Here is a 21417-nt window from a genome sequence, read left to right on the forward strand (position 1 = left end):
CGTATGTTTTGCGAGTTTTACGGACGTAGTTTCTGCGCTCTTACGTCCGTAAAACTTGCAAGTGTGAAGCCGGCCTTAGGGTACAAGTCTGCAGTCACTCTATGTGACTGTAGACTTGTGAATCCTCAAGCACGTGCACTGCGAGAAATCTCTGCTGTCAGGCAGCCATGTGATGGCAAGTATGTGATTTGAACATTTCCAGTCACATTCCGACTAGACGTGTCTGGCCTCGCTCAATACACTTGCACTGAGCAAAGCTGCCTAAGTCTAATCAGCACATGTATGCAAATCATGTACCTGTAATCCCATGATCGCCCGTTCCCCGCACAGGAGAAGCGTCACAGTGCAGTGCAAATGTACAAGTCTACAAACACATAAGAGTCACTGCAAGCTTTAAATGGGTTTCCCACTACTAGGACAACAACCCTTTCATGATCTAAATGTTTGACCCCTATAAAATAAAAAAGCCTATGCTCACCTCCCGTGCAGGCGCCGTTCCAGTGGTATCACGTTCCTGGAGCTCGTGTGGTTGTATGACAGGTGGTGCCTGATGCCCAATCAGCGTCACTGTTCCCACCTTCGACCGAATTGAACATGAAGAGGAAATCAGAGATCAGCTGCTGCCCGGACTTCCTCTCATGTTCAGTTTGTTCCAAGGTGGAGACAGTGACGCCAGCAGTGGTTGGCTGATCACATCAATCACAGTAGGGCCCTGGAGAGAGCAAGTGCCGACACCGCTAGAACAGCGCCAGCATGGGAGGGGAGTATAAGCTTTTTTTATTTTATTGGGACCAAGTAGTTAGATCATGCACAACCCTATAAACAGAGTACATGCAACAGCAAATCTGCACAATACACCAACACCTGGCTCACCCTTAGGAACATTACCATGCTTTTTCACTGAGCCACATACATACTAGCATCCCTGTGTGTGGAACATCGCTTTTTGCAGGTGCCGAGGCAGTTGTCCTATGAAGCAGGGACCTCTGACAATGTTGTAAGGCCGGGTTCACACTTGCGTATGGGGGCTTTGTGGATGGCTGTGTACTTCATCCAAAGTCATATTACACGACTCGTAAAAGGGTTGATTGTGACTTGTAGGATCGCTACTTCCAACAGGTGGCGCTATAGAGTTTAAGTCCTCTTTCTCTCAGAAGAGGCAATTTGCATATTTACTTCCTCCATGAAATTCCGCCGTTTAGGTCCGCCTACTTCTGCATGCATCCTGCGTACCTATCTTTAACACTGGGCACGCAGGACATGCGGATGCGTCCGCATGCGGCGATTTGAGGTGTGCGACGACCGTACGGGAACGCAAAATTTTGCATTCCTGTGCGGTCGCCGCACACCTCAAATCGCCGCATGCGGACGCATCCGCATAAAACGCATGTCCTGCATACCCAGTGTTAAAGATAAGTACTCAGGACGCATGCGGAGTAGGCGGGGTTTCAGGGAGGAAGAAGGGAAGTACGCTGCCATCCGAAGCCCTCGTGTGCAAAGAAAATAACCACTGTGTGGGACTGAAATTCTAGTGCCACAGTACACGAGTGGGAAGGGAAGAAGTTGACGCATGCGCACAGCTCTGTTTCTAGTCATGCGTAGTTGGGGGGTGGGGACATTACAGAACAGACGTGCATTTCATGTTCGCAGGGCCACACCAACGGCTTCTAACAGATCACAAAACAAAAAAAAACACAAACCGGAAAAATGAGTTAAACAGGCGGAAACGGAAAACTTACACGCCACTAGCAATATGGCGCGTTGCTACTTGCTATATGGTTGGCGCGCACCAGAGGGCGCTGTGACTAAAGGGCTAGGCCGGTACACCTGCGACCTGGATATAAAAGCCGTGCTTCCAGCTATTGTCGGCCTCTCTTGTACTCGCTGCCGAGCGGGGTGCCGGCTACAAGGTGCTTTCCTGAGGGCGACCGGGGCGCAAAGCTAAAGACATAAATAAGAGGGGTAACTGCAAGACACACACTGCTCGGTACACGGGTCACTTCGCAAGACTGTAACCCCCCGGTCTCTCCACGGAACGGCAGCCGGTCAACTGCTCCTTGCCCGTTACGTTGCATGTAGTGAAAGCACCAGCCTGAGCACATGACTCTCTCATCACAAGTGTAACTCCGCCGAGCCCATCCTCCCATCGGTGTGGTAGCGGTCGTGCAGTCGCTGCCGGTGACTTCTCCTGTGGAGATCCCCGGGCCTGTAGTGCGGTGATGCACACAGCCACTAGCAGTTATCCTATGGCCTCCCTGTATGTGGGTGACCTCCATCCAGATGTCACAGAAGCCATGCTCTATGAGAAGTTTAGTCCAGCTGGGCCTGTGCTGTCTATACGGGTGTGCAGGGACATGATCACAAGAAGGTCCCTTGGTTATGCCTATGTCAACTTCCAGCAGCCTGCAGATGGTGAGTATGGCTGTGTTGGCTCACTGCCTGGCCAAGCTGCTGGATGTCATTGTCATGTCGCTGTATGGTTGGCTTTGTGTGTGTCGCTGCCGATTTGCTTCAGCCCATCTGACAGCACTGCGTCCGTGCCCACCATCGGGCACATGCACTTACGTGTGCCCCCGGACACTGACCACAGACAGGATGGAGGCTGAAGCATCCGTCACCATATGAACACCGTAAAAGTGGAATGGGTTTCTCTGTAGTTGCCCCCCTAAATAGGAAAGCAGTCTGCTGTACTCTCCATATAGTCAACACTCCCAGAACTCAAATGTTGGCCTTTGGTGAATGGAGGCCTCTGGGGACGTTCCAGGATATGTCGGAAGGTACTAAGGCTGTGTCTTTTTGCTGAGGTTTTGGAGTGGAAAGCTCCCAAATTTTTTTGGACGATTTGCAGAGTTCCGCTCCAAAATAATCTTCCCACACCCCCCCCCCCAAAAAAAAACAAAACTAAGTGTGAACATAATCTTAAGTCTTACGCACACAGCCTTATGTAGTGGTGTCCTAATACAGTGCCCAGACTACATGCATTTGTTTTTTTTCTCGAGCTTTGCTGATTTCTTTACTGAAATTACCTTTCAGGTAGGCAGGGGTGGTTACTCCAAAAAAAACTTCTAATGATAACTGCTGATCATGCTCTTATCCTGGCAGGTATCAGTAAACATGATGTCTCCAACCTTGCTCCCATCCGGATACAATGTGAATGGAGGCAAAATAAACCTTTTAGTAATAAATAAAAAAAAAAAGTTGCAGGCAGCAATTTAGATAAAGTACAAGAGAGAGGCCTGGATGTCTTCCTGGAGCGTAACAATATTGTATCTTACAGTTATTACGGTAGGTTCTTTAGAAGGACGTAGATCTGGGGATATATTCTGACGGAATGTAGGCTGAACTGGATGGACAAATGTCTTTTTTCGGCCTTGCTAACTGTTACAAATTATTCATTTATACCCCATTCATCACTGAAACGCCAATCCTACCTTCTGATAGACTTGACTGCAGTCATGATATTCCATAAACTGATGATGCTACAGACAAACTGCTGTAACTGACTGTTCAGACTAAGTACAGGCACCTGAAGCATGATGGCGAGGCCAAACATTTTAAGTGCACCTTCTCACTTGCCCTGCCATGAAGCACTTAGTGATGGGACTTGGTTTGAACAGTGATTCTGTGTTGATCGTTCCTTTAATTGCACCTTCTCGCCTGCTTGCTTTCCAACTACCAGAGCTGTCAAAGAGGGGGTGCAGAGATAGGTGGGAAGGTTCATTTAAAGTGACCCTGTCAGCAGGATTGTGCACAGTAACCTACACACCGTGTCAGGTCGGCACCATTATACTGAGTAAAATGATACCTTGGTTGATGAAATCCGTCTTGTGGCTGTTTCTTAATCTTTATTTTTGGTTTTGTGGTAATGATATTGCTCGTGGGGTGGGTTATGTGGTGCTCTGATTGTATATTCATAATGCTGACAGGTCACTGATCCCTCACTGACCTGCCCCCAGGGCCGGACTGGCTATCAGGCAGTTCTGGCAAATGCCAGAAGGGCCGGTGCCAGTAGTGGGCCGCTGCACGCCGACTCACCCTTCCCTCCCCCAGCGCCGCCACTGCATTCAATGCAAACTAGGGGGCAGATCAGTGACCTGCCAGCGGGCTGTATTATGAATATCTAATCAGAGCACCACATACACCGACCCCACCTTGGGGCACGAGAATCTCATTAACACAAAACTGAAAATAAAGATTGAGAAACGACCACAAGACAAACTTCATCAACCAAGGTATCATTTTATGCAGTATAATGGCAGCGACCTGATACTTTGTGTAGGTTACTATGCACAATCCTACTGACAGGTTCACTTTAAATGTTTGGCCCTGCTATGATGTTCCAGACACCTGTACTTAGTCTGAACAGTCATTCTGTACTGACAGTCCCTTTTAATGGGCATTGATGACACATGCACACCACACTGAACTGCAAAAGTGTTTTTGCATCTGATACCACTATGCTCTTATGTTAGTCACAGAGGTGTGGGTACTGCATGTTATCACCAGGGCTGTGAAGTCGGTAAGCCAAACCTCCAACTCCTCAATTTCCATGACAGACTCCACCAAAATGGGCTCCGACTCCACAGCCCTGGTTATCACTAATTTTGTGCATCTTGCACCTAGAAAATTTGGCAAATACAGGTACAGCAGATAGTAAGCGTGCAATACCCACTACTCTCCTGCACTTGTAATAGCAATCTTAAGGCAGTCTCAGATGTGTATTACAAGTTCCAGCCTAACTAGGTTTAGGCCATGTTCACACAGTGCGTTTTTTACCGCGGAAACGCAGCGGTTTTGCAGCTGTTTTCCATGCAGGGTACAGTACAATGTACCCTATGGAAAACAGGACCCACTGTGCACATGATCCTGAATTTAAAAAAAAAAAACGCACTGATTAGCTGCGGTAAAAAAGTACCATGTCACTACTTTTTGTAAAACAGCAGCGGTTCTGCACCCATTGACCTCCATTGTGAGGTGAAAGCCGCAGTAAAACCCGCAGATGAAAAAAATATCTGCGGGTTTTACTGCGGTTTGTGGTGCAGAGCCGCTGCAGTGTGGCTGCCCCCCCGTGCCCCAATCCCACCCCCCATGCTCCGACGCCCCCTCCCCCCCCCCCCCCCCCGTGCCGCCATCTCCCCCCCCTTATACTTGCCCGGTCCCGTTGTCCGTCCGTCCGTCTTCTCCCTGGGCGCCGCCATCTTGCAAAATGGCGGGCGCATGCGCAGTGCGCCCGCCGAATCTGCCCGCCGGCAGATTCATTCCAAAGTGCATTTTGATCACTGAGATATAACCTATCTCAGTGATCAAAATAAAAAAAAATAGTAAATGACCCCCCCCCCCACCCTTTGTCACCCCCATAGGTAGGGACAATAAAAAAGAATTTTTTTTTTTTTTTTCCCCACTAAGGTTAGAATAGGGTTAGGGGTAGGGTTAGGGTACTTTCAGCCATTTTAACCCTAAAAAACTTCCTAGAAAACACACACTCTGGCTAGAAAACTGCATAAAAAGCGCATCAAAAAACGCATCAAAAAAGCACCAAAAAAAGGACCTGCGTTTTCTGCCAAGAGCTGCGGTTTCAGTCCTGAAAAAAAAAGGATGGAAATCAGGAACGTGTGAACATACCCTAAAAGTTTCATACTGACTGCTAGATGTGAATACTTTTCTGCCCAATGATGACAGAAGTATTCTGGGAGTGATACCTTTATTGGCTAACAAGAAAATATGTTTGCAAGCTTTCAGAGCACAGTGGCTCCTTCTTCAGGCAAGATTACAAATAGATTAAAGGTACCTTCACACATAACGATATTGTTAACGATATCGTTGCTTTTTGTGACGTAGCAACGATATCGTTAATGAAATCGTTATGTGTGACAGCGACCAACGATCAGGCCCCTGCTGGGAGATCGTTGGTCGCTGAATAAAGTCCAGAACTTTATTTCGTCGCTGGACTCCCTGCTGACATCGCTGGATCGGCGTGTGTGACACCGATCCAGCGATGTCTTCACTGGTAACCAGGGTAAACATCGGGTAACTAAGCGCAGGGCCGCGCTTAGTAACCCGATATTTACCCTGGTTACCATCCTAAAAGTAAAAAAACAAACACTACATACTTACCTACCGCTGTCTGTCCTCCAGCGCTGTGCTCTGCACTCCTCCTGTACTGGCTGTGAGCCGGAAAGCAGAGCGGTGACGTCACCGCTCTGCTTTCCGGCTCCCAGACAGTACAGGAGGAGAGCAGAGAAGCAGAGCGCAGCGCTGGAGGACAGACGGCGGTAGGTAAGTATGTACTGTTTGTTTTTTTTTACTTTTAGCATGGTAACCAGGGTAAACATCGGGTTACTAAGCGCGGCCCTGCGCTTAGTTACCCGATGTTTACCCTGGTTACCGGCATCGTTGGTCGCTGGAGAGCGGTCTGTGTGACAGCTCTCCAGCGACCAAACAGCGACGCTGCAGCGATTCGGATCGTTGTCGGTATCGCTGCAGCGTCGCTAAATGTGAAGGGGCCTTAAAGGTACCGTCACACTTAGCGACGCTGCAGCGATACCGACAACGATCCGGATCGCTGCAGCGTCGCTGTTTGGTCGCTGGAGAGCTGTCACACAGACAGCTCTCCAGCGACCAACGATCCCGAGGTTCCCGGTAACCAGGGTAAACATCAGGTAACTAAGCGCAGGGCCGCGCTTAGTAACCCGATGTTTACCCTGGTTACCAGCGTAAAAAAACAAACAGTACATACTTACATTCAGCTGTCTGTCCCTTGCCGTCTGGTCCCTGCACTGACTGCTGGCCGTAAAGTGAAAGTGAAAGCACAGCACAGCGGTGAGTCACACAGCGGTGACTCACCGCTGTGGCTGTGCTCTGCTTTCACTACGGCCAGCAGTCAAGGCAGGAACCAGACGGCAAGGGACAGACAGCTGAATGTAAGTATGTACTGTTTGTTTTTTTACGCTGGTAACCAGGGTAAACAGCGGGTTACTAAGCGCGGCCCTGCGCTTAGTTACCCGATGTTTACCCTGGTTACCAGTGAAGACATCGCTGAATCGGTGTCACACACGCCGATTCAGCGATGTCTGCGGGGAGTCCAGCGACGAAATAAAGTTCTGGACTTTCTTCCCCGACCAGCGATCTCCCAGCAGGGGCCTGATCGCTGCTGCCTGTCACACTGGACGATATCGCTAGCGAGGACGCTGCAACGTCACGGATCGCTAGCGATATCGTCTAGTGTGACAGTACCTTAAGGCTATGTGCACACGTAGGAAATGTGGTGCAGAATTTTCTGCACTAAATCTGCAGATTTGATGCAGTTTCTGTGCAGATTCTGTGCAGATTCTGTGCAGATTCTGTGCAGATTCTGTGCAGATTCTGTGCAGATTCTGTGCAGATTCTGTGCAGATTCTGTGCAGATTCTGTGCAGATTCTGTGCAGATTCTGTGCAGATTCTGTGCAGATTCTGTGCAGATTCTGTGCAGATTCTGTGCAGATTCTGTGCAGATTCTGTGCAGATTCTGTGCAGATTCTGTGCAGATTCTGTGCAGATTCTGTGCAGATTCTGTGCAGATTCTGTGCAGATTCTGTGCAGATTCTGTGCAGATTCTGTGCAGATTCTGTGCAGATTCTGTGCAGATTCTGTGCAGATTCTGTGCAGATTCTGTGCAGATTCTGTGCAGATTCTGTGCAGATTCTGTGCAGATTCTGTGCAGATTCTGTGCAGATTCTGTGCAGATTCTGTGCAGATTCTGTGCAGATTCTGTGCAGTACAATGTAAATCAATGTGAAAAGAAAAAAGCTGTGCACATGGTGCAGAAAAATCTGCTGCAGAAATGCTGCAGAACTGCACAAAAGAAGCGACGTGCACTTCTTTGAAATCTGCAGCGTTTCTGCGCAGATTTTTCTGCACCATGTGCACAGCTTTTTTCTTTTCACATTGATTTACATTGTACTGTAAATCACAGTGCAGTTCTGCAGCGTTTCTGCAGCAGAAAAATCTGCTGCAGTTCTGCACCAATTCTGCACTAAATCTGCATCGTGTGCACATACCCTAATAAGAAACAAGCACAACATTTAAAGAACAGTACAGCAGGACATTTGTTAGGGGGTGGGAAGTGTGATGAGTCCATAGATAAGCCAAGGTAATCAAATTAGGCATTTTCTTACAAATGGAGAGGCAGTGGGAACAATGTTCTAAGGGTACCGTCACACAGTGAAATTTTGATCGCTACAACGGTACGATCCGTGACGCTCCAGCGTCGTAACAATATCGCTCCAGCGTCGTAGACTGCTGTCACACTTTGCAATGTACGACGCTGGAGCGATAATTTCATGACGTATGTGCGATGTAGAAGCCGTTGGTTACTATGCGCACATCGTATACGATATATGTTACACCATGCGATCATGCCGCCACAGCGGGACACTAGACGACGAAAGAAAGTTTCAAACGATCTGCTACGACGTACGATTCTCAGCGGGGTCCCTGATCGCAGGAGCGTGTCAGACATTGCGATATCGCTCGAACGTCACGGATATATCGCTCGAACGTCACGAATCGTGCCGTCGTAGCGATCAAAATTTCACTGTGTGACGGTACCCTAAAGGTACCGTCACACAGCGATTTCTTTAACGATATCGTTGCTTTTTGTGACGTAGCAACGATATCGTTAAAGGGAACCTGTCACCCCGTTTTTTCAGTAGGAGATAAAAATACTGTTAAATAGGGCCTGAGCTGTGCTTTACAATAGGGTATTTTTTGTCCCCTGATTCCCTACCTATGCTGCCGAAATACCTTACAAAAGTGTCCTTTTTCGCCTGTCAATCAGGCTGGTCAGGTCAGATGGGCGTGGTCACAGCGCTGTTTTTCCCCCACATCTTGCTTAAGTTCACGTTGGTGGCGTAGTGCTTCTCGCATGCGCAAGTGCCGATTGCACTGCGCAGCTGTCGAAAAAGAGCACGCTCGCCGCTATTCAGTTCGAATCTCGGCTTCAGGAAAATGGCCGCCGCGATGTCCATCTGCGCACGCGCGGCATCCCGCGGCCATTTTCCTGAAGCCCCGGGAAGCAGGAGACTCCATCTGCGCATGCGCGGCCTCAGGAAGATGGCCGCGCCCACCGAGAAACCGTTGAATAGCGGCGAGCGCGCTCTTTTTCGACAGCTGCGCATTGCATTCGGCACTTGCGCATGCGAGAAGCACTACGCCACCAACGTGAACTTAAGCAAGATGTGGGGGAAAAACAGCGCTGTGACCACTTTTGTAAGGTATTTCGGCAACATAGGTAGGGTATTTTTTGTCCCGATTCCCTATCGTAAAGCACAGCTCAGGCCCTATTTAACGGTATTTTTATCTCCTACTGAAAAAACGGGGTGACAGGTTCCCTTTAACGAAATCGTTGTGTGACAGCGACCAACAATCAGGCCCCTGCTGGGAGATCGTTGGTCGCTGGGAATGATCAGGACCTTTTTTTTGGTCGCTGATCACCCGCTGTCATCGCTGGATCGGCGTGTGTGACGCCGATCCAGCGATGTGTTCACTGGTAACCAGGGTAAATATCGGGTTACTAAGCGCAAGGCCGCGCTTAGTAACCCGATATTTACCCTGGTTACCATTGTAAAAGTAAAAAACAAACAAACAGTGCATACTCACATTCCGTTGTCTGTCACGTCCCCCGGCGTCGGCTTCCCGCACTGACTGTGTCTGCGCCGGCCATAAAGCAGAGCACAGCGGTGACGTCACCGCTGTGCTCTGCTTTACGGCCGGCCAGCGCTGAAAGTCAGTGCGGGAAGGTGACGCTGGGGGACGTGTCAGACACCGGAATGTGAGTATGTAGTGTTTTTTTTTTTTTTTTACATTTACAATGGTAACCAGGGTAAACATCGGGTTACTAAGCGCGGCCCTGCGCTTAGTAACCCGATGTTTACCCTGGTTACCTGGGAACTTCGGCATCGTTGGTCGCTGGAGAGCTGTCTGTGTGACAGCTCTCCAGCGACCACACAGCGACTTACCAACGATTATGGCCAGGTCGTATCGCTGGTCGTGATCGTTGGTAAATCGTTTAGTGTAACGGTACCTTAAGTTATCTGGAGTATGTCAGGTGGAGGTGTGAATTGTATCCATGTAGTGACTCATAAATCCAGGTGTTAAAATTGAGCCCTAGTGTCAACGAATTAAACATATTCATTAGTTTGTATTCCCAAATTTTTCTTTCCCTGTGGTCCTTAAAATTACCTTTTAGTATTAAGACTTAAATCTGTCATACTGTGTCCAGGTCCAGAGAAATGTTTTCCCACCGGTGTCCATTTCATTCCTGATTGTGTGTCTGTGTAGATTCATCCTAGTTTGTAGTCTTTGCGTAGTTTCCCCAATATAGATATTTCCAGGGCACCTCATACATTATATCATGTACACCACGTTGGAGGATGTACAAGAAAAGGAACCCACAGCCTTGTAGTCCTGATTTGTGTTTGGTACACGGACTATATTTGTTGGTAATGTGTGGGTACAAGTTTTTGCATTTTTTATTGTTAATATGTGGGTACAAGTTTTTCAGCGCTGGGCCCACTTCCAGAGGACACTCTACTAGCCACCATGGATGTAGTGTCTCTCTATTCTAACATTCCTCATTCCTAACACATATCATCAATGGATTTGATTCCTCTTCATCCTCACTGCTGGAACTAATACCAGACAATCCCTGAACCGGTACCTTCTACATGTTGCCTAAAATACATAAAGGTAATCCTGGGAGGCCTATCATCTCTGGTATTGGGACTTTAACTGAGAATATCTCAGGTTGGATGGAGAACATTCTGAAACCCTTGGTGAGGCGCACACCCAGCTATATCCAGGACACCACGGATATTCTTTGTAAATTGTCAGCGCTGGGCCCACTTCCAGAGGACACTACTAGCCACCATGGATGTAGAGTCTCTCTATTCCAACATTCCTCATGAGGATGGAATTGCAGCATGTAAATATTTCCTTCAAAAGAACAATCTAGCCACAAAACCAACACTGCAATTTATCAGGTTTGTGCTCCATCACAACTATTTTTCTTTTGGGAACAATTTATACCAGCAGTGTATGGGCAGCGCCATGGGAAGCAAAATGTCCTCACAATATGCTAACTTATTTATGGCGAATCTAGAGGAAGAATTTTTGTCCTCTTGTTCTTTTAAACCTTTTGCATACTTCTGCTACATTGATGATCTGCTAATAATATGGACAGGCTCAAAAGATGAGCTACTCACCTTCCACAATAACTTCAAGTACCACTCAACCATCAAGCTCTCCCTCAACGTTTCAAAGACCCAAATACGTTTTCTGGACATGACCATATACATCAAGGACAATGCCATACAGACATCCATTTACCACAAGCCCACCGGACATCCGGCTTATCTTAGATGGAACAGCTTTCATCCAAGACACACAAAAAAAATCCATAATCTACAGTCAAGCTCTGAGGTATATTCGGATCTGTTCAGACAGCAAAGACAGGGAACTACAGCTGCGATCACTGAGGAACACATTCCTACAACAAGGATACCATCCACTGGTAATAGATAAGCAGATCCACAGGGCTACAAGGATTCCTAGAAACAGCCTCCTGGATTACAAACTGAGAGAGGAGAACAACAGGGTACCTCTTATGGTCACACACAACCCCCGCATGAGCATCCTAAGGAAGATTGGTGCTGATCGCCAACCCATATTCCATAGAGATCACAAATTGAAAGACATATTCCCAGAACTACCACTTCTCTCCTATAAACAGCCCCCTAACTTAAGGAATCTCCTTGTCAGAAGTGTCCTCATCACCATCAGTGACTGGCACATTTCCCTGTAACAATAAAAAATGCAAAACTTGTACCCACACATTACCAACAAGTACAGTCTGTGTACCAAACACAAACACCAATCGGGACTATAAGGTCATGGGTTCCTTTTCTTGTACATCCTCCAACGTGGTGTACATGATACAATGTACGAGATGCCCTGGGAGTATCTATATTGGGGAAACCATGCAAAGACTACAAACTAGGATGAATCTACACAGACACACAATCAGGAATGAAATGGACACCGGTGGGAAAACATTTCTCTGGACCTGGACACAGGATGACAGATTTAAAAGTCTTAATACTAAAAGGTAATTTTAAGGACCACAGGGAAAGAAAAATTTGGGAATACAAACTAATGAATATGTTTAATTCATTGACACTAGGACTCAATTTAACACCTGGATTTGAGTCACTACATGGATACAATTCAGACCACCACCTGACATACTCCAGATAACTAAAGGTACCGTCACATTAAGCGACACTGCAGCGATACCGACAACGATGCCAATCGCTGCAGCGTCGCTGTTTCGTCGCTGGAGAGCTGTCACACAGACAGCTCTCCAGCGACCAACGATGCCAAAGTCCCCTGGTAACCAGGGTAAACATCGGGTTACTAAGCGCAGGGCTGCGCTTAGTAACCCGATGTTTACCCTGGTTACCATTGTAAATGTAAAAAAAAAAAACACTACATACTTACATTCCGGTGTCTGTCCCCCGGCCTCAGCTTCCCTGCACTGTCTCAGCGCCGGCCGGCCGTAAAGCAGAGCGGTGACATCACCGCTGTGCTTTACGGCCGTCCGGCGCTCAGTCAGTGCGGGAAGCTGACGGCGAGGGGACAGACACCGGAATGTAAGTATGTAGTTTGTTTTTTTTTACATTTACAATGGTAACCAGGGTAAACATCGGGTTACTAAGCGCGGCCCTGCGCTTAGTAACCCGATGTTTACCCTGGTTACCAGTGAAGACATCGCTGAATCGGCGTCCCACACGCCGATTCAGCGATGTCTGCGGGAGATCCAGCGACGAAATAAAGTTCTGGCCTTTCTGCTCCGACCAACGATGTCACAGCAGGATCCAGATCGCTGCTGCATGTCAAACACAACGATATCGCTATCCAGGACGCTGCAACGTCACGGATCGCTAGCGATATCGTTAAGTCGCTCAGTGTGAAGGTACCTTAAGAACATTATTCCCACTGCCTCTTCATTTATAAGAAAATGCCTAATTTGATTACCTTGGCTTATCTATGGACTCATCACACTTCCCACCCCCTAACAAATGTCCTACTGTAGTATTCTTTAAATGTTGTGCTTGTTTCTTATTAATCTATTTGTAATCTTGCCTGAAGAAGGAGCCACTGTGCTCTGAAAGCTTGCAAACATATTATTTTCTGGTTAGCCAATAGAGGTAATATGTTTGCAAGCTTTCAGAGCACAGCAGCTCCTTCAGGCAAGATTACAAATTGAAGGAGCCACTGTGCTCTGAAAGCTTGCAAACATATTATTTTCTGGTTAGCCAGTAAAGGTATCACTCCTAGAATACTTCTGTCATCATTGGGCAGAAAAGTATTCACATCTGGCTAACACGGAATCACAATACAATTTGTTTTTGTACATCATACTGACTGCTTCAAAGATCCCAAATTCACCTTCAGTATGCTTGTCTGAATTTGGTCCTAGGCTGCATTCATATTTTGAAAACATATTTTGCTTTATTTCTTGGACAGCACAGTTCCCCATAGTTTTCTGGATAGTGAGACTCGCTGTATGTCTTATCTGTTTTTGCAGATCTACTTTCACACTAGCGTTTTTGGCTGTTCATCGCAATGCGTCGTTTAGGAGACAGAACGCATCCTGCAAAGTTGTCTGCAGGATGCGTTTTTTCACCATAGACTAACATTAGCGACGCATTGCGACACGTTGCAACCGTTGTGCGTTGTGTTTTTGCGGACCGTCGGCACAAAAAAAGTTAAATGTAACTTTTTTTGCACGTCAAGTCCGCCATTTTCGGCCGCGCATGCGTGGCCAAAACGCCGCCCTCTCCTCCCCGGAACTTACAATAATGCCACGTCAGGCATTATTTTCACAACGCGCGTCGAGGCGACGCATAGCGACGGCCCCGTGCCAACGCTAGTGTGAAAGCAGCCTAAGGCCTCTTTCACACATCCGTGTCTCTGGTACGTGTGGTGACAGTTTTCACACGTACCGGAGACACTGACACACATAGACCCATTCAAATGAATGGATCTGTGCACATGTCAGTGTGTTTCCACGGACCGTGTCAGTGTGCCCCACACGTAGACATGTCCGTTTTTTACCGTCAGCACAGGCGGCAAAACATTCCGCACACGGAGAACACATTCATGTCATCCACGTGATACGCTTCGGCAACGGGGAAGAAGCGCTAGAGTAAGTGCTGTTCCCCGGCGCCGGGTGCTGAAGACGCTCTTGCCATTCTCCCCTACCTTGCCGGCGATCGGCGCGAACAGAAGAGAATGAGGAGTTATAATAAAGTCCGAAGATGACAGCAGGTGGGGGCTTTTGTTACTATTACTCCCATCCAGGCTGAGGAAGAGACCCCACATGCAGCCACCTGTGTCCCGACACGCGTTTTGCGGTTATGCTTTTTCAAGGGGAGTGTGCACTATTTTTGCTTGTATATGTCATTAGAACCATTTATTGACATTCATATGATGGAAAGACTAACATTGAGATGCCTTTAGCCCGTATAACCATGTATATGTTTTTTTTGTACTTTTGTGTTTTTGTGATTTGAAGTTGCCATTTAATGACACCTTATATATTGTTTGCTTTATTCTGGTCACAGGTAGATGGGTTTTTGGCCTGTACTTTGTGGTGATTAGGCCTCATCTTCTCTTTCAGTTTGTGTCTTGTTTTTCCAACATGGAGACAAGACATTTAGGGCACTGAATTAAGTATACCACGTTTGTAGACCATCTGAATGTCTCAAAAATCTTATAGTCCTGCTATGCATTGGGGACTTGTATCCTGTCTATGGTCATTTTAGAAATGTAGGTTTTGCAGCTCCTTACACTGAAAGGATAGGTTAATTTTGCTCGTCAGCAGCTATTGAACGTCTTGTCATGATCTTTCCATGTTGGAGAAACAGGACAGAAACTGAAAGTAAAAATGGTGTTATCACCCCACAATTACCAATGAAAAGGTCCATCTACCCATGGAGAAATGTTTTTCTGGTTCAGGACACGACATAAACATTCAAAGCGAGAGAGGAGCACAACCACAGATTGACTACGGGGCTCTTGTGGCATAACGGGTGCTAAAGCCTCTGAAGACACAGCTCTGGTATTTGAAGGATTGTCCAAATAGTGGACAACTGCTTTAGTTATTTTCACATATTTCATTCCACCACTACCTCACAACTTGAACCTGGTATTTTTCAATCGCTTGTACAACAGAAATATATATTAACAGATCTGTGGAGTCAATAGTCCTTTTTGGTGGAGTTGTACAGGGTGGGCCATTTATATGGATACACCTAAATATAATGGGAATGGTTGGTGATGTCAATTTTCTGTTTGTGGCACATTAGTATATGGGAGGGGGAATACTTTTCAAGATGGGTGGTGACCATGGCGGCCATTTTGGATCCAACTTTATTTTTTTCAATGGGAAGAGGGTCATGTGACACATCAGACTTATTGAGAATTTCAAAAGAAAAACAATGGTGTGCTTGGTTTTAACGTACCTTTATTCTTTCTTGAGTGTTTTACAAGTTTATCACCACTTATAAAATGTGTTGAAAGTGCTGCGCATTGTGTTGGATTGTCAATGCAACCCTCTTTTCCCACTCTTGACACATTGATAGCAACAAGGCAGAAGAAATGCTAGCACAGGCTTCCAGTATCTGTTGTTTCAGATACTGCACATCTCGTATCTTCACAGCATAGACAATTGTCTTCAGATGACCCCAAAGATAAAAGTCTAAGGGGTAGTGATGGGTAGTTCGTGAGTGAGTAATTCAAAATGAACTAATCTTCAGAGTGAACTAGTTCATCTAGTTCACCATCCTGACAGAGATTAGTTCATTATGAACTAAACAGCAAGTGGGAGGAGAACAGAGAGTGATCCCTCACACAGCTCCTCACACTGAAGATCCCTGGTCTCACACTTGCTCTTTATAGCTCCTGATGCTGGAAAAGAAGGTAGTAAAACACTATACCACACATCAAATAGTAAATACAAATATAATAGTAATAATAAAAAATGAAATTGCACAGTAGACAGACACAGCTCATGTGTGTATGAGAGAGAGTGTTCTGTGGTGGTTCATGCCCCTCACCAGTCTTTGTGATAAGATCAGCCTCCTGTAGAGGATCAGCCTCAATACAGAACATCTAGTTCAGTAGTTCACATAGTTCATTTAGTTCACAGGTCACATGACATGATGCATTCCCTATCAGCTCCTCCCAGGATAGGGTGGAGAATTATCAGGCTGTCTAATAGAAAGATTTTCTTTGCCCCATAGCAACCAATCACAGGTCAGCTTTCTGATACTGCAGTAGTGCAGTGCTCTGCCAAGTGAAATCTGAGCTGTGATTGGTTGCTATGGGCAGCCAAAGATCCATTTACTGTGCGGCAGCTGGTAAATCTGTAGTTCTGTGTAGTTTCACCACATCTCTTCCTTTTGCCACCTATTGCAGTGGTGTGAAATGAATCCTGTCTGACTGCTCAGTGCTCAATACCAGAGACTGCAAGTGACCATAATGTGTGCAGATAATGCACTGAAGAGACAGGAGCTAGGTATGGAATCATTTCACACTTAGGCTACGTTCACATTTGCGTTGTGCGCCGCTGCGTCGGCGACGCAACGCACATAAAAACGCACCAAAATGCACGCAAAAACGCTGCATTTTGCGACGCATGCGTCCTTTTTTGCCGAAATTTGGACGCAAGAAAAATGCAACTAGTTGCGTTTTCTGCGCCAGACGCTTGCGGAAAAAAAAACGCATGCGTCACACAACGCATGTCCATGCGTCCCCCATGTTAAATATAGGGGCGCATGACGCATGTGTCGCCGCTGCGTCACCCCACGCAAACACTCAAAACACTAATGTGAACGTAGCCTTAGTGGAGATCAGAAGAAAGCAAAATGTTCCTACTGCTCAAATGTGATAAGTGTAGCTTGCAGTTCTGTGGGCAATCTGTCACGCCATTTAAATAATATTAATAATAATAAATATTTCGCAAAGAAAAAAAAATTACTAACTTGAATAAATAACTTTTGAATTTTTTTTTTCTCCAGACTGAGTACCCCTTTAATAAGAGTTTATGTAATGATCAGATGTATTAACTATTTCTGATTATTTTAACAAAACTGTAACTCATCCTAGGAGCCACAGCGTCTGTGTAACGAACTAGAACTGATCCATCTCTTCTCAGCAGAATCCAGAGAATGACTAAACTAAATGAACTAATCTTTTGAACTAATCTTTTCAGTGAACTAGTTCATGGTGAACTAATCACCAAAATGAACTAGATTTCCCATCACTACTAAGGGGGTCAGATCGGGAGACGTTGGTGGCCATTCAACTGTCCCACGACGACCAATCCACTTTCCAGGAAACTGTTCATGTGAGAATGCTCGGACACCCAAGATGGTGCACCACCACATTATGGTTGTCAGGTCCGAGCATTGTCATGTACTAGAAAATGGGGGAAAAAAATTCCAAGGACGGTGAAATTGCAAAAAAAGTGCCATCCCACACTTGTTTTTTGTTTGGCTTTTTTGCTAGGTTCACTAAATGCTAAGTGACCTGCCTTTATGATTCTCCAGGTCATTACGAGTTCATAGACACCAGACATGTCTAGGTTCTTTTTTTTTTTTTTTTATCTAAGTGGTGAAAAAAAATTCCTAACTTTGCTTTAAAAAAAATTGCGCCATTTTCCGACACCACCTCTGGTGGTCATGCCGACGGGCCGAAGATCCCCAATCTCGTGACGGGGTCACCGGTGCGCGCATTTCCGTCCGGAAGCGCTTGTTAATGCCGCTGTCGGAGTTTGACAGTGGCATTTAACTAGTTAATAGGTGCTGGTGGATCCCAATTCCACCCGTGCCTATTGCAGGCACATGTCAGCTGTTCAAAATAGCTGACATGTCCCGGCTTTGATGCCGGCTCACCGGGGGTTACATTGGATTGACTGACTCCTAAAATATATAATAATAATAATTTTTATTTATATAGCGCCAACATATTCTGCATCACTTTACATTAAAGGGGACTACATTTTGTACAGTAGCACATTGCAGGATGTGCTGTAAATGTTTTCATAATTTGTAAAAGCTTTAACCCTCCGTCACATACAACTGATCTGACAGGCGCTTCTTTTACTTTCATTTCTCCTTCCTCACCAGATTGTGAGGAAACCCCCTCCCTCCAGGTAGTCTTTTGTCTCTTGAAGGTCTGTGAAACCTGATATCACAGTTGGATTTCAGAACTTCAGGGGAGAGGATATAGCTGCACAGATCTCTCAGGCTCATTGTATGTGAATACGTCACATTCAGTAAGGTTGGTATTTTATGTTTCCAGGTCGTCCACATGACAGCACCACAGGAGGTTGCGCTTCATATCCTTGATAGGGACAGGAACACAGAAGAGGTTAAATAGCCCCTCCCAACCTCCACCCCTCAGTGTTTTTCCTGTCCCTATCAGGGACAGATGCAGGAGAGAGTTCTCCAGAAGATTAGGTTTTCTCTTTACCTGATCCGAGGTCAGGTCTTGGAGCAGGAGCTCCGGAGTGCGGTCCATCCTCCTGGAGGGGGCTCTGGCCGTGAGAGTCTGGCGACTCCTGAAGTCGCACGATACCGCTGGAGGTCCCTCTGCGACTAGGTCGAACTGTCTGCTCCCATGCGCTGCCTCATCCCCTCATCAAAGGGGGCGCTGAGGCAGCGGCTGCGGCGGCGGTGTCCGGCGCTCCCTCAGGCTCCACGTGCGGCCGGTGCTGGCGTCGCTACCCTAACTTCCGGTCCGGCGCTCCAGCCGGGGGTGACAACTTCCGGGGGGGCGTGGCCGGATTCCGGGGGTCGGCGGCGCCGGTTGTTTCCGGGGCGCCTGGGAGCTGCAGGGGGAGATCAGAGCGCAATGGCTGAGATTATGCGTCGGTTTCCAGGTCCCAGGCTGGTCTGCATGTGTTCCAGATGACGCATGCGCAGTACAGCTGGGAACCTGAAATCACCGTGGAGGCCAGCAGCTGAGCTCGGAAGGAGGACGAATCAGATGTCTTGAAGCCGGGTAAGATTGCTACTTAATGACTGACATCTGACAGCACACTTGACCCAGTAACATGGAAGGTGCTACTCGCCCAGACGTCCAATCCTTAGAGCTGCACACGGACCATGTGAGTAGTATGTGGTACGGGATGCATTCCAAAAAGTTAGTTCTGTACCTACAGGGATCTCCTTTACATTTCAGGATAAGGACATTCCCGAGAGGTCAACTACTAAAAAAAGGACTATTAGATGCCCACTGTGCACCACCAAACTCCGAGAGGGCTATAACAAGAAATTATGCGAAAAATGCATCGCTAAACTTCTCAAAGACGAGCAGGCTTCGCTGTTAGATAATATTAAATCTATGATTAGAGACGAAGTCCAAGCTACAGTGTCTACTATGGTGCCACCCCAATCTCCGCGGCCTAAAAGGCCTAGATGGGATATGGATGTGAGTTCCGAGGAAGGAGAGGTCTCAGGTTATTCCGATCCGGGCTCGGACGAAGAGGACAATACATTAACTGTGCTTCCGGAAGAACGGAAGAAATACTTGTTCTCATCCGAAAATACGGATATACTGCTAAAAGCAGTAAGAAGCACTATGAAAATAGAAGACTCGTCTGAGCCTTTATCAGTTCAAGACGAGATGTTTGGGGGCCTGAGAACTCGCAGGAATAGAGTTTTCCCGGTCAACAATCACATAACTGCAATGATAATGGAAGAGTGGGAAGATGTGGGGAAAAAATTAGTAGTCCCGAGAGACTTCAAATACCGTCTTCCCTTTGACCCAGAAGAGACTAAGGTCTGGGAGTCGGTTCCAAAGATCGACATTCCTGTGGCCAAAGTCACAAGGAAAACGGCTATTCCCTTTGAGGACTCGTCAGGGTTAAAAGACCCAATGGATAAGAGGTCAGAAGATCTTCTTAAGAAAGCCTGGGAATCGTCAGTCGCCATTATGAAGACGAATATAGCGGCTACCTCTGTAGCAAGGTCCATGAGTCTTTGGGTGGACGAGCTGGAGAGTCATATTAAAAATAGAACTCCAAGGGAAGAAATCCTTAAATCCTTTTCAGTTTTAAAGATGGCGACTGATTTCATGGCAGATGCTTCAGCGGAATCCGTACACTTTGCTGCCCGGAATAATGCACTGTCAAACGCAGCAAGAAGGGCCTTATGGCTGAGATCGTGGACGGGAGATACCCAATCCAAGAACAAGCTGTGTTCGATTCCATTCTCAGGTTCTCACGTCTTTGGTCCAGTCCTTGACGAGCTACTTGAAAAAGCATCTGATAAGAAGAAAGGTTTCCCTGAGGAGAAGCCAAAGAAACTGCAATTCTTCCGAAAAACTCGCTCCCACCCAAGACAGGACTACAGAGGCAAGGGGAAGTCCGGTAGGTGGAGCTACCCTAAAGGAGGCAGAGGAAGAGGTTCCTTTTGAGACCAATCAACAGGACCCAGCAAACAATGACGCCAACAATATAGGAGGGAGACTACAATACTTCCAAGAAGGATGGCAGAACATAACTCAGAATCAGTGGATTCTACAGACAGTGGCACAGGGTTACAGGATAGAGTTTACTCATCTACCCCCCAAGAGATTCTGCGTAACACAGACAGTCATCAGCAGTACATCAAAGGCTGATAACAGACATACAGGAACTCTTAGAATTAAACGTCATAATACCGGTACCCCATCATCAACATTTTCAGGGGCATTACTCCAGTCTGTTCTCCATAAGAAAACCAAACGGAGATTACCGAACAATAATAAACTTAAAACCATTAAACAAATGGGTGGCGTACAAACGCTTCAAGATGGAATCTCTCAAATCAATTACACCGGTAATAAAAAAGAACTCTGTAATGTGCACGCTAGATCTCAAACATGCTTACTATCATGTTCCCATCCATCCCTCAGATCAAAAATTCCTCAGGTTCGCAATAAGAAACCACAAGAAAATACTTCATTTCCAGTTTCAGTGCCTACCATTTGGTCTCTCCTCTGCCCCAAGGATATTTACGAAGCTCATGACGGAGGTCATGGCCTACTTAAGAGAGAAGAAAGTTCTCATCGCACCATATCTGGACGATCTGTTGCTGATCGCAGATTCATCCCAACAGATGGAAGAATCCTTAGGAATTACCACGTCACTCCTGAAACGTCTGGGGTGGGTAATAAATACAAAAAAATCGAGTCTCGAACCAGAGACGCAGAAGATATTTCTAGGGGTACTACTAAATTCCGAACTAGAATACTCCTTCCTGCCAGACCAAAAACAACGGTCAATAAAAAAAGAACTTCAATCAATAAAAAAACGGAAATACATCTCC

General features: G+C 46.6%; 1 protein-coding gene across 5 annotated transcripts in view; it reads left to right on the forward strand.

Annotated features, from left to right (window-relative positions):
* The first annotated feature begins 1601 nt into the window (after positions 1-1601).
* PABPC4 (poly(A) binding protein cytoplasmic 4) overlaps positions 1602-21417 on the forward strand; it is a 71606-nt gene continuing 51790 nt past the window's right edge. For 3 of the 5 annotated variants that reach the window (XR_011319302.1, XR_011319303.1, XM_069757176.1), the window contains exon 1: positions 2072-2412. Coding sequence is in view for 2 of the 5 variants with exons in the window: in XM_069757176.1 (XP_069613277.1) it covers positions 2220-2412 (193 nt within the window). In the remaining 3 variants the exon portion in view is untranslated. Of the gene's footprint in view, positions 2413-21417 lie in introns of all 5 variants that reach the window. The other 2 variants (XM_069757175.1, XR_011319304.1) reach the window with 2 other exon arrangements.

The sequence above is a fragment of the Ranitomeya imitator genome, chromosome 3, assembly GCF_032444005.1.
Source record: "Ranitomeya imitator isolate aRanImi1 chromosome 3, aRanImi1.pri, whole genome shotgun sequence".
NCBI classification, from domain to species: domain Eukaryota; kingdom Metazoa; phylum Chordata; class Amphibia; order Anura; family Dendrobatidae; genus Ranitomeya; species Ranitomeya imitator.